The 12107-nt window shown below is 43.0% G+C and overlaps 3 protein-coding genes across 5 annotated transcripts; 1 reads left to right on the top strand and 2 right to left on the bottom strand.

Annotated features, from left to right (window-relative positions):
- Positions 1 to 12: 12 nt before the first annotated feature.
- LOC6042397 (presenilin homolog) lies at positions 13 to 2916 on the top strand. Of its 3 annotated transcripts, none has more exons than XM_038252528.1 (6): positions 13 to 483; positions 609 to 1105; positions 1166 to 1485; positions 1548 to 1838; positions 1974 to 2275; positions 2472 to 2916. In XM_038252528.1, the coding sequence occupies exons 1-6, from the start codon at positions 319 to 321 to the stop codon at positions 2625 to 2627; spliced, it is 1731 nt and encodes a 576-aa protein (XP_038108456.1). In that variant the 5' UTR covers positions 13 to 318; the 3' UTR covers positions 2628 to 2916. The 3 variants fall into 3 exon arrangements, with proteins under 3 accessions (XP_038108456.1, XP_038108448.1, XP_038108459.1); XM_038252520.1 differs by having other exon boundaries at positions 1548 to 1847; XM_038252531.1 differs by having other exon boundaries at positions 15 to 483; positions 1548 to 1781.
- Positions 2799 to 4246, bottom strand: LOC6042396 (HSPB1-associated protein 1). Its single transcript, XM_038252540.1, has 3 exons — positions 3635 to 4246; positions 3455 to 3579; positions 2799 to 3397 (listed from the first exon to the last, which is right to left on the bottom strand). The coding sequence occupies exons 1-3, from the start codon at positions 4212 to 4214 to the stop codon at positions 2912 to 2914; spliced, it is 1191 nt and encodes a 396-aa protein (XP_038108468.1). The 5' UTR covers positions 4215 to 4246; the 3' UTR covers positions 2799 to 2911.
- A 43-nt stretch (positions 4247 to 4289) lies between these two features.
- LOC6042395 (ionotropic receptor 40a) lies at positions 4290 to 12104 on the bottom strand. Its single transcript, XM_001851468.2, has 7 exons — positions 11841 to 12104; positions 6162 to 6763; positions 5424 to 6108; positions 5227 to 5367; positions 4807 to 5167; positions 4504 to 4751; positions 4290 to 4450 (listed from the first exon to the last, which is right to left on the bottom strand). The coding sequence occupies exons 1-7, from the start codon at positions 11896 to 11898 to the stop codon at positions 4305 to 4307; spliced, it is 2241 nt and encodes a 746-aa protein (XP_001851520.2). The 5' UTR covers positions 11899 to 12104; the 3' UTR covers positions 4290 to 4304.
- Between the last annotated feature and the right edge of the window lie 3 nt (positions 12105 to 12107).

Genomic DNA, 12107 nt, shown 5'->3' with positions numbered 1-12107 from the left:
GGCGTTTGTTATGCTGAAACCTGGAAAGAGTGAAATTTTAGCCAAGTTGAAAACACGAAATTTACCAGCAAAACTAAAGTTTAGTTTAAATTACAACCTCCTCTTCCGTCCCATGGCTCGACTGCACCGTTTGCCACTCGATCGTCCCGCTTGCTGAAGCTCTGAATGGCACCTGCTGGTCGCGAATAAAAGGGTGAATCATTCGTCGAAACAAAAAGAAAAATAAGGTCAGCGTCCGGGACGGATCTGGCGGAGAAAAGAGTCCCTCCACAGCAAACTAATCTCGAACAGAGCAACCCGAATAGCCAGGTGACGCGGATGGATGGTCATATAAACATTGACCATCCTCCTCCGGCGGCGACCAGCACTGTAGGCGGTTCCGGTGGGCCGGGTGATTCCACCGACAGGCGCAGTTCTTCCAAGAAGCGGTGGCAGAAAATGCCACAACAGGATGGCGGAACGGGAGGACATCCGTCGTATGGGGTGAGTATGATATCCAATGTAGTTATGCCTTAACATAACCGTTATGGCGTCGGAAAACGGATTCATGTCAGTTAAGTTAATTTCGAGAGGAGCTATGAATGATCTATGATCTTTTACCTACCCAGACAACCGATTCCGTGCCTCACGTTACGATACGTGACCCTAGCAGTAGACCCGGAGCGCCCGGAGTTTCCCGCTCGGGACAACCCGGCAGCCAAGCGCGCCCTCCCGGCGGCGATGGCCCACCAGGTAGCTCCGCCGCTGCCCGCCACCAGCAGGAAGAAGAGGAGGAAGGTCTCAAGTATGGTGCCCAGCACGTGATCAAGCTGTTCGTGCCGGTGACGCTGTGCATGCTGGTCGTGGTCGCCACGATCAGTTCGATCAACTTTTACTCGACCAAAGACGTGTACCTGGTGTACACTCCGTTCCACGAGCTGTCGGATGACACCGGGACGAAGATCTGGAACGCACTGGCGAACTCGCTGATCCTGATGACGGTGATCGTGATCATGACCATTTTGCTGATTGTACTGTACAAGCGGCGGTGCTACAAGATTATTCACGGCTGGCTGATCATGTCATCGCTGATGTTGCTGTTTCTGTTTAGCTACCTCTACATGGAGTAAGTTCTAGCGTTCTGAGGATCGTAGTCTGAACACAGCTAATTATTTGTTGACCCTAGGGAAGTCCTCCGAGCGTACAACATTCCGTTCGACTACCCGACGGCCCTGCTGCTGATGTGGAACTTTGGTGTGGTCGGCATGATTTCGATTCACTGGCAGGGTCCGCTGCGGTTACAGCAGGGCTACTTGATCTTCATCGCGGCTCTGATGGCACTGGTATTCATAAAATACCTTCCCGAGTGGACCACGTGGGTCGTATTGGCCGTCATCTCGATCTGGGACTTGATCGCAGTGCTTACGCCCAAAGGTCCGCTCCGGATCCTGGTCGAAACGGCTCACGAACGGAACGAGCAAATCTTCCCTGCCTTGATCTATTCTTGTAAGTGTGGGGTAACAGCTCCAAGTTCTTGCAGCAAACGATCGATCTCCCTTCCATTTCAGCAACCATCATGTACTCGTACATGGGAACGCACTCAGACCCGAGCGAGGAAGCGCTCACCCGCGGTGAACGAGCGATCGGAACGGGCAGCACGGGTACGGTGACGACCAGCTACGGGTCCACCGGAACGCCCGTGCACAGCATGTCGCAGTCGTCAACGCCGGCGCATCAACCGGCAAACCAACAGCAACGGCAGCAGCAGCAGCCACCGCCGCCACGTCCAGATAATGCCGAAGGTACGCCCCTGGTCTCGTATCGAGAGAACGCGGCTGTGCGAACTGCAGTCGGTCAAGGTCATCCGGGTAACACGCTTTTGATGCTTTTGACGAGCTATCGGAGATATTAAGGTTGTGGTGGCGGGTTTTAGTAGTTTTAGAAGATCGAAGGTTAGTGATACCAAAATACTAAACCCAACCGTTGTTCCACAGATCAATCCGGTGGCTTCACGCAGGAATGGGCCGACGCGTCCGGCCAACGGGTAACCCGTCGCCAGATCGAGGTCCAAGCCAACATCGCCAGCAATCCGAACCGTCCCGAGTACCGCACGGTGACGGCGGGAGCACGCGGCGGAACCGGCGACTCCCAGCAGGTCCCGCTGTACGAACAGCCGGAGGAGCGTGGCATCAAGCTTGGTCTCGGGGACTTTATCTTCTACTCGGTGCTGGTCGGCAAGGCGTCCAGCTATGGCGACTGGAACACGACGATCGCATGCTTCGTGGCAATCCTGGTGGTAGGTGTTGTTGGGTCAAATCTGTTCAACTGAGCTTACAGACGAGTCGGATCGCTCTCAATCGCAAATGTATCGGCAACTTGTCAAATTTGCAAAATGCTAAGTTTCTCTTGGGTGCAACCGTCTTGTAGTATAGGGTCTCGTAGTTGGGCAACTCGAGTGCATTCTAAATCATTCCACAACTTTCCTTTTCTAGGGCCTCTGTCTAACCCTGCTGCTGCTGGCCATCTTCCGGAAGGCCTTGCCGGCGCTACCGATCTCAATCTTTTTCGGACTGATCTTTTGCTTCGCCACCAGCGTGATTGTGAAGCCGTTCACCGAGGCGCTCGCCTCCGAGCAGGTCTTCATCTAGTTTCCGTAGGAGTGCGGGACGGCTCGAGTTTTAAGTAGACTAGTGTGCTTCTTATTATACTGTAATCATTCTAACTTATCGAAACCGCGCGAAGTAACTGATCCAGCGGAATGCGGCGGAATGGATGGGACGCAACAATGACTATAAACTCTAAAATATAAACTAAGCGCATTAGCTATCATTATCAAACTACTAGAAATGTCATATATTTTAATCCAGCTACGTAGTTAACGTGTTTTGTACAATTTATCATTTAAACCAATTTAAATAAAACGAATACAAAGCTAAACTGGACTGTTTCCTCTCTCCAGCAGACAAGCCTTTACCAACTCGATCACTTGGGGTCGACACGCTGCGTTGATACTTCGACCGGCTTGCCGATTGTTCTCGTCTTCGTCGCTAGTCCCGTTCCTGGAAGGATCGTACCGCAAACTGTTTCGTTTCATAAGGCTGAAGAACTCCCAACTGTTCAATTTGGGCACGAAACTTGCGTGATTTGCGTACGTTTTCAAGAGATGCTTGAGTTCCTCTTGGGGAAGGTAATTCGAAGTGTGTCGCTCCGAAGCGATACGACTTCGTTTGTTTGCGGTTTTTTGGTTCAGAAGGTATTTTAGGGTCGGTTGCAAGTCTTGCTGGGATGAGGAACCAAGTTCGGCGAGCTCGTTAGGGTTGATGACGTAGCGCAAGCTTTCCGGTGTTAAACTTTCCGAGTAATCCTGGATGATCTGACGGGTTATGCACTCTGAAATCTGCTCTTCCGTGTCGGTTTCCTAAAATCATAAGATAATGTCAGCTTTGAAATCATTACCAAGGTCACATAATTCTACCAACTGAATCCACGTGTTGAAGTTCAGCGAAGGCTCCAAGTTTTCCACAAAATGCCACCACTTTGGAGGGACTATCAACGCCATCCCTGGTTCCAGAACCGTGTGATACGCATCGTTCTCTACCCCTAAAAGTGTGCAATTTCTATGAACCATCCTCAACCATTCAGTAACTTCACCAACCGATAACCCTGGGATACGCATCCGGCGAGTAAAAGTTCTGCTCACAGTACACGCTGGACTCCTCGTACGGAACCCTGGTCGGCGTCAGCTTCGCGTCCGGTGGAAACAACAGCCACCGTTTCCGACCGCGAACCTGCACAACAATGTTACATCCGTACGTATCGTAGTGGCAAGGAGTGTGCGCCCCCTCGGTTCCGATCCAAAACGAAACATCGTCGCGAATCTCCGGAAAGCCAAACGCACTAAAGTCAATCCCAGTTCGGCAAATCTCCGGAAGTTCCCCAACGCTTCGATAGCTGTACGAAGCCCAGTTGTCGCGGAAGTGACCTTGACCGGTGGTAGCGTTCGCGAAGAACTCGGCCATGGTCATACGCACCTCACTGCGGGTTCGCTCCCATTGAGGATGTGACCCGTTTCGCTTGGAGCCACACTCGAACGTAATCTCCCCTTCTGCCTTGTCAAGATATCCAAGCCACTCTTCGAACGGAACATCGAAACATTTCCACGGAAGTTGCAGGTTCTGTAACACTACCGGTTTGTCCACATTCAGCACTAAATTTTTAATAACCGTCGAATCCATAATTCGGTGCAACTACAGTAAGCATCGCGTAGTGAAATTGTTTGTAAACAAACAACATAATCTCATGCGAAACATTTCCGAAATGTTTCATTACTCTTCGTACAAATTTCGAAGTGAACGTCGGATCGCCGTCCAAATTTTGCGAACGACCCGACCAGTTCGAGTCAGAACGCCCAAAAATCGTTGGTACACTGATTTGATGCCCTTTAGCTGATTTTCTACCAGCAATATGATTGCTGAAAGTTATTCGTATTCAAAACCCCTTCAAAAACCATACCGTAACACTTACCTCCCACGGAGTGCCCAAATCCCAGCGCCAGGAACGCTCCCTGCAGCATCCGCAGATTCATCGGCTGCAGCTTCTCGCTGCTCTCGGCACTCTTCTTCGCCTTGCCGGTCGCGTCCACTCCGTCGTCCGACTTGGTACTCTCAACGGTTTCATCCGCAAATTGACCACCCGACTTACTACCGAACATCCTCTCGTACTCCGCTACGGTGATCTTTCCGATGATGCCCGCTTCAAAGAGGCGCATGATCCTGCCGGTTAACACGATTAAGAGCTTGGAATACACTCGCAACAGAATCAACTCACACTTCATTCAGGCTGTCCAGGAACGGCGACCCAAACTGAACGGCCACGGCCGAGTAGCGGGTGTACAGGTTATCGCTCAGCTGAAACCGGTGGGCTCCGTAGCGTTTGGTGTTGAAGTAGAGCGTTTCGCGACCCCCGAAGACCGCACGCTTCGAGTTGACGAGCAGAATTTGAATGCCCTCCTCGACGGAGCCCACGAGGTAGGACTCGTTGTCCGGATGCCGTTGAGTTATGCGGTAGAGCCGCTGCAGGATTCCGGTGCTGTTGGCCAAAGCAACTTGAAAGGCACTTTGGCGTTCTACGAGCAGTTGGTAGCCACCTCCGGGCGACTCCATGAGTTCTTCCAGTTTACCGAGGGTGTCTACGAGTTGGACGAAAGTTTAGGTCATTTGGAAGACCTGAAAGGACATTCAAGTTTACTTATGGGTCCTTCGCGAGCTGGGCGTGCAAGTTGGGACGTAAGCTGAGCAGAGTAAACATCTCCCAAAACGTAGGTTGCGCAGAGCCAAAGCAAAATCGAGAAGAACCTTGCCACGTGACCGTTGTAAGGGATGGTAGCAGCTGTAATGAAAATCATGTTAGTGAGATCATCCAGTTTATACTGAACCAAAACCTACACTGTCTCAAGTACACGTTGATCGTGTACCAGACGCAACGATTCAAACTCGGATGCTGCGGAGTTCCTGCAATGTCCGCTCGCGGAACCAATCCGTATCCCATTTCCCGGATGTACTGCATGTCGTAAAAGGGTGGCCCTCGACGAACCTGCAATCGGCGAGCCTTATCCAGCGTACCCTTCATCCAGTCCTCCAGCCGGAATGGCATAGCTATGATCAGGTAAAGTACCGGTCCCGACAGAATGATTGTGAAAATCACCAGCGGCCACACCGTAACCTGAAACGGTCGCACTAACGCTAACGCTTCGCTCAACTTTCTAGGCGCGTGCGTTACAAACGCCGCCGAATCGGCCAAGGTGAAGAACGAAAACTCCACCGCTTGCATGCGTTCCCAAGTGACGGCGACGTCACCGAGGAACAGGTCGACCTCCCGACGTTGAAGCATTCCCAGCGCACCGGAAATGCTCACGTTGTCACCCGAGCCCATGGCTGTCCCTTGTATTTTTTCTTCCGGTTCAATGTACCGGAAGGTAAAGTTCATCCTTGCAGCGATCAGCTGCATTAGATTGTGGTCCCGACCACCAGTTACCTGAAAGGACGTCACGTTAGCCATGTCAAACTCCGTATCCGTATCGTTGCACGACTCGTTCAGATTGGTGTAGCTCAGGAAGTGCCACGGAGGTTTCTAAAAAAGGTAGCATTCAATTTATGAATCCCTCAGCAAACCTCACACCGTACATGGATAACCGGGATGGTAAACACCCGACCCTCAAAGTTCTTGTAGACCTCCGTTGGAGTCGGTAGAAGTGGAACCCGCTTGAAGGTCATGTCGCTTCCATCGAACCAATTCGCGCTCAGCAGTTCGCCGAGGTTGTTCGGCTTGGCCTGGTTGTAGAATATCCGGAAGATCTTCTTCTTCGGGTTCGTAATGACCGCCACGCGGAGAGGTTCCCTCAGCAGGGCTCGATCGAAACCGGCCGGAAGTCGGCGAGCACCCCAGTAAAAGATGTACAAGCTCAGACGATGGGCGAGTCGTCGATCTACCAAATCCACCAGCATGTCTGCCGGGTGGCAAAGCAGCAAGCTTGTTGTATCCAGTGAGTTTTTCAAGTTATTAGCAATGTACTCGAAGTACTGTTCCAGGTCGTAGAAGATACAGGTCGGAATGTTGTAAGAATGAATCGCCACCGTAAGGCGGTCGATTTTGTGGATTTTTGTTTCGTTCAGGACCAGTAGAACCAACGTTTTCGGTGACAGCAGATTGATCATTTCCGAAAGGCCGGTTACCATTCCGGAGTGGTTTGACGGATCCGCGATTGGTACCAGCTGCGAGTGGTAGGCTTGTGGACAAAAGAAACAATCACGTGTGAGCATTTAATCCGGATTTGTTAATATTTTTCGGTACCATTCGCAAAGGTCAAACCATACAAATGTACCATACAACCTTTGCGCAGCCAGTCTTTCGAGGGCATCCTGGAAAATGCCTTAGGTTGATAAACGACTAGCATCCTCTTGCCATTATTCATATTTGCATGCCAACTGCATAAAGTTTACCGCAAAGATGAGTTGTTAAAGTGGATTGAGTTTGAGCACGAATGTTCTGACAACAACACATTTCTGAATGTACAGGGGAGGAAGAAACGTCCATACAAATTTGTTTGTTTTTATTCTTTTCTATATATTTTTTTAATTTGGATTTTCCCAAATCTTAAAACTTTTTTTCAAACTTTAATTTGTTTCCAACTTTTTAATGTTTTGGATTTTTGTTTAAAGGCTAGTACGCTGATAGGAAGGAAAGGGGTCAAGAAATGGCTTTACGAACAGCAGAACAAAGGAGAGGGAGTGATTTCTTGGGGCTTTTCTTCACCCTCTCTGGCTTGCTTTAGCTGCCGCTGCTGCCCATTTGATTTTTTTCTTGACCGGTTTCTTCCGAAGTGTGTATACCGCTTAAATTGTTTTTATTTTTAATCTTTACAGGGTGACCACTCAAATCCCATTTTGAAATTCCCGACTTTGGCCCGACTTTTCCAGAATCTCGAACAATAGGCATTTCTTATCTAAACAATGATTTCAAGCAAACAACTCTTTATAAAAAGTCAATATAAACCATAAAAAAAACTAAATGAATTTAAAGAAAATAAAACTATTGACAATTTTCGCTAAAACAGAAATTTCGCAATTCGCAATTTTCAGTGTTAGAACGGGTCTTGACCGATCTTATGCACCAGGTTCCCGACAAACACACACTGCCCTTACACCTACATCTCACCCTTGCTCTGAGTCAGTACGAGCAACACGCTAGAACACGCTTTGAGTGTTCGTGCAGGTTACGCATTTTAACTCGGCCGGGGGTGGTACATTACGTACGGTTTGATGTAAGTATAAGCGCCTAACCATTTATAGTGTGCCTATCAACTTTCTTTAAAGCAAAAACTGTTTTATTTTTAGTTTGAATTCAAAAACTAGTTGTTATTTTACTGAGTGTTCCCTCCTGAAATCTTTCCTAGTGTTGAGTCGTGTTTATCTGTTGCTATTTCTTTTGTCACGGTGTTTTGTTACAATTTTTGGTCCTAAGCATGTTATAAAAATTTACCAAAAGTACAAGTAATATTTGTGTTAATCCTTTAACCATTCCATAAATTGAGTAAGGGCTCTAACCTCACTTGTTTGAAAAAAGGGTGAAGATTGACAGTAAAAGAGAATGTATTTAATAAAAATCAAGAATCAAGAGAATGATGATTGTATTTTAATGAATAAAAATGAGAAGCTGGATGTAGTAGATGTAAAATTAGACAATAGTTCATAAATAGAGATAAAAAAACAAGCTTAGATTATAGTAATGATAATTTATAGGACAGATAAAGAATTATTCAAATAAATTCGCAATAAAAGCAAAAAAGATTTGGCAAATGATAAATAGACTTGATATTACTAGTACATTAAGGAAAAGTATATTTAAAAGTGTGGAAAAGCTTTGAGAGATAAGAGAATCAAAAGTTAGTAAAATCAAAATCAAATGATGGATATTAAATAGAAGAATCAGTGATGAAGTGAGAATCAGTAGAGCAAAATAAAAAAAGGAGTTACGTGGTAGCTGAGAATGAAGAGAAAAGGAACCCCCGTTATGCGATGTTTCGATACATCCACAGCAGTTGACTCAACATACTGCGAATCAAAACAATACCGTCTACAATCACAAATTACTTCCCTTTCCCACATTGACGCGCCCCCTTCTTCTAGCCGTCTCTACTCTGACCTCGCCCTCGCCTGGGTGTCAACCGATGAGTATCATCAGTATCATGCACCCTTGGCCTGCATTTTCGCTAGAACAGAAATTTAACAACAAATTCCTAAAAAATAAACCCTTCAAAAGCACTCATTATTTTGATTAAACAGTAAGTCTTTGGGAAATAATCGCTTGAGCTTAATAATATTTTTAATTTAAATGTTTAGTTTTAAAATTGGCAAAAGTATAGATTTTGATACTTCGTTTCAACTGAAAATGACAAAAAGACAACTCAATTTATTTTTTTTAATTTTCTTAATTTTGAAATATGATTACTCTTAATATTCTTTCATATAACTTTAAAAATATCTGGGAATTCGTAAAAAATGTTTCTACTAAGTTTCCTTTTGAATTTTGTAAATTTTGTTATTGATTTTTTGAATTTATGTTGATTTATTTAGTTGTCAGTATTTAACTGCTTTAATTTTTTTTTCAATGAAACAAAAAAACACAGTTTGATAAGATTTTTTGTTTACCACTTATTTTATGTGAAATGTTTGAAAGAAAAATATCTTTTAACATATTTGTATTAACTTAAACTAAAATTTGTTGGATTTATTTTTTAACAAATTCTATATTTTTTCGTTTTTTCAAAACAATGTTCGTTCTAAATAAAAAAATTTAATACTTTTTTTTATTAAGGGGTTACATACATGTAAATCAACAAAAATGTCAGAGGTTGGTGTGAGCACACACTTAATATAATTTAAAATCTGTTTTCAGGGCTTAATGCCCTCATCTATTATAAAAACAAATTTGAAAACATTTGTTTGAATCATTGCCTAGATATAGCTATTTGAAGTTAGCAATTTCAAAAAACGGGTGCCATGATATGTCAACACTGCCTTGACCAAATCGGCTCAAAATTTCGGTGAAAACTCGTTAAACCAGTCCTGTGTGCATGACGAAGGCCGATTTTCAAAAAAACTTATTTTAAAAAAAGGTAAAAATAATTTTGTATTTTTTAAAAAAGCAAAATTTCAAAATCAGGCTTCATCATGCACACGGGATATGTCTTGGGAGTCTTCACCCCGAATTACAGCCAATTTGGTCCATCCCATCTCGAGATATCGTGGTACCCGTAAATCAACTCGGTGTTTCGACAAAAACACTCAGAAATTTTGACAGTCCGCTTTGCGCACGGCAAATGTTGAGCTTAAAATCGTCTCTAACTCAGTTTAATCATGGAATATCTTCATGAATGATTCAGGAGTGATTGAAAATCATCTTTTTAGTGAACTCAAATAAATTTTCAGTAATATGAAATTTTGTGATTTTCTACATGGATGTAACCCCTTAAGAACGAACATCGAATGGATTTTTTGATATTTAAGTTTCCCGTAACTGCATATCAAGCTTTATCTAAAGTAATTTACCCATACTCATAAAAAATTCAATGGGATGATTCGGAAAAAATTGAAATGATTTGATGAATTTAGTTCAAAAATTAAAAAATTTTGTGTCAAATACATCCAGTGTTTGTTAGTATTATTAATGTCTTGAAAAACCTTTTAATTCTCAAATAGATAAAATTCAAGGTTTCTTGAATTTTAAGTGAACTGCCGCTCTAATCTAGTCCGTCCCATATGTACTTTGGTCATTTTTGAGATAAACATAGCAAAAGTATTGTTTTTACATGTACTTTGAGCCAATTTAATAAAAAAGTGATGTTTGTTCTGAAAATTCCAAAATAAAAATCACATTCGTGCTGTCCCATATGCAAAATAAAGGCAAGTCAGTTCCTTCTAAAGAAATGTATCATGAATCGATTGAATAAACGTGAAACCATTTAAATTTCAAGGACAATGTTTCTATGAACCCGCAGAACTTGAAAAAAAGATTATAAGCAGTTCATATTTGCAAGAATATTTATAAATTTTGATGCGTAATATTTTAAACAATTGGTGCTTTTTTTTCATGCAAGGGACAACCATAAGTAAACAAGAAACTACATACCATTATGAGTAATATTCCATAAAATAAGTTCTATTAAATCTTGAATGAATTGCCCTGGTCCTAGTTCTGGAAGAGGTTCTGCTTCCGGTAAACGTAGACTGTGGTTCACTAAATTTCAACGGTCCAGACGTAGAGACACGCATTCAAATATCTGTTGCCTCTGTAGTATTTTCGTCTCGTTTATGATTACATTTTCATTGTTATGAATTTAACTATAAATGAATGATCAATATCTGAAATAAACATAAAAAACTTCATTTTATAACATTTGAGAAAATCACTTGAAAATTACCCAAACAAACCTTGAAATGACAGTTTAACTTCTGGTGAAAATGTTCATGCCTACCTTGATATCATTGACTGACTTGCCTTTATTTATAGAAAAATAAAGGCAAGTCAGTTCTAGTATGAAAATATATAAATTTATCTCTAAATTTTAAGATTAATGAAACAAATTCATGTAAGAAATATTTGTTGAACTAATATTGAAATAATTGTATAGAAATTGAGCAAAAAAATATTGATTGGAAATGTGAAAAATGGTGCAACATTTTTTGGCCTTCTCACGGCGTTATCTCAGCATCCACTTTTTACATATGGGACGGACTAGATTAGAGCGGCAGTGAATTACTAAAGAAAAATTGGGTGAATCTAATTTGAAAATTGTTCAAAATATTACAAAATTATTCAAGAATTAAAAAAAAATCAGGCAGGTATGCTTGGGATCCCCGACTTTTTTTTGGATTATTTAAAATATTGAATTCAAAAAAATATTAGTTTTTATTATAAATGAAATTTTTGGATAACATTTTTGAATGTTTTTGTTTTTTGGACATTTTTCTTTTTTTGCAAAATAAATAAGAATGTTGATGAAGTATTGTGTTTTTTGTGCATGATTTGATTTTTCGTGCATCATTCCATGTGACAAGTTTGCTATCGCGGTGGACCTGCCGTCTGGTGCAAATTAGATTTGTTTCGTAATTTTGCCCCCCAGCTGTGGAAACACCCTTAGAACCAAGCTGCATAACTTAGCCATAATATATCGCCAGTTAAGTGGAGAAATCGCCACTTTAACAGGTTTTATATAGTTTTTATTTTAATAATTTTAATCGACTTTTTCGACTGAAAAATCTGCTAAAATACCAACTTTAACTGGTCTTACACAAATCGCTTACCTTGCACAAAACTCCTACCGAGCAAGACGACCAAGCACCAAACGATGCCCACCTTCATCGCGGTAGAATTCTCAACTGCTGCTGCTGGCTGAAGCAGAAGGCTCTCAATCAAAACTTATCAACTGAAAGCGAAACTGACTGCCGACTGACAGGGCCGTTCAAAACTCGCTCCATAATTGATGTTGCTAATCATTCCTGGCGACAGCTTGCAAGCGCTTTGAGGGATTTGAGGACTTCTTCAAAACAGCTGATCGAACTGAAAGAGAA

This window comes from Culex quinquefasciatus, chromosome 1 (assembly GCF_015732765.1).
Source record: "Culex quinquefasciatus strain JHB chromosome 1, VPISU_Cqui_1.0_pri_paternal, whole genome shotgun sequence".
NCBI lineage: Eukaryota > Metazoa > Arthropoda > Insecta > Diptera > Culicidae > Culex > Culex quinquefasciatus.
This window is presented reverse-complemented; position numbering and strand designations above follow the sequence as displayed.

What these genes read in the sequence shown, in the direction of transcription:
- LOC6042397 (XM_038252520.1), top strand. Translation starts at nt 319, where the DNA reads ATGGATGGTCATATAAACATTGACCATCCTCCTCCGGCGGCGACCAGC. An exon ending in GAGGACATCCGTCGTATGGG is followed by an intron (nt 484 to 608) that starts GTGAGTATGATA and finishes TTACCTACCCAG; the next exon opens with ACAACCGATTCCGTGCCTCA. An exon ending in AGTCGGTCAAGGTCATCCGG is followed by an intron (nt 1,848 to 1,973) that starts GTAACACGCTTT and finishes GTTGTTCCACAG; the next exon opens with ATCAATCCGGTGGCTTCACG.
- LOC6042396 (XM_038252540.1), bottom strand. Translation starts at nt 4,214, where the DNA reads ATGGATTCGACGGTTATTAAAAATTTAGTGCTGAATGTGGACAAACCG. An exon ending in TGCGTATCCCAGGGTTATCG is followed by an intron (nt 3,580 to 3,634) that starts GTTGGTGAAGTT and finishes GCACACTTTTAG; the next exon opens with GGGTAGAGAACGATGCGTAT. An exon ending in TCAACACGTGGATTCAGTTG is followed by an intron (nt 3,398 to 3,454) that starts GTAGAATTATGT and finishes TTATGATTTTAG; the next exon opens with GAAACCGACACGGAAGAGCA.
- LOC6042395 (XM_001851468.2), bottom strand. Translation starts at nt 11,898, where the DNA reads ATGAAGGTGGGCATCGTTTGGTGCTTGGTCGTCTTGCTCGGTAGGAGT. An exon ending in AGCTCGCGAAGGACCCATAA is followed by an intron (nt 5,168 to 5,226) that starts GTAAACTTGAAT and finishes TCCAACTCGTAG; the next exon opens with ACACCCTCGGTAAACTGGAA. An exon ending in ATTTGGGCACTCCGTGGGAG is followed by an intron (nt 4,451 to 4,503) that starts GTAAGTGTTACG and finishes AATAACTTTCAG; the next exon opens with CAATCATATTGCTGGTAGAA.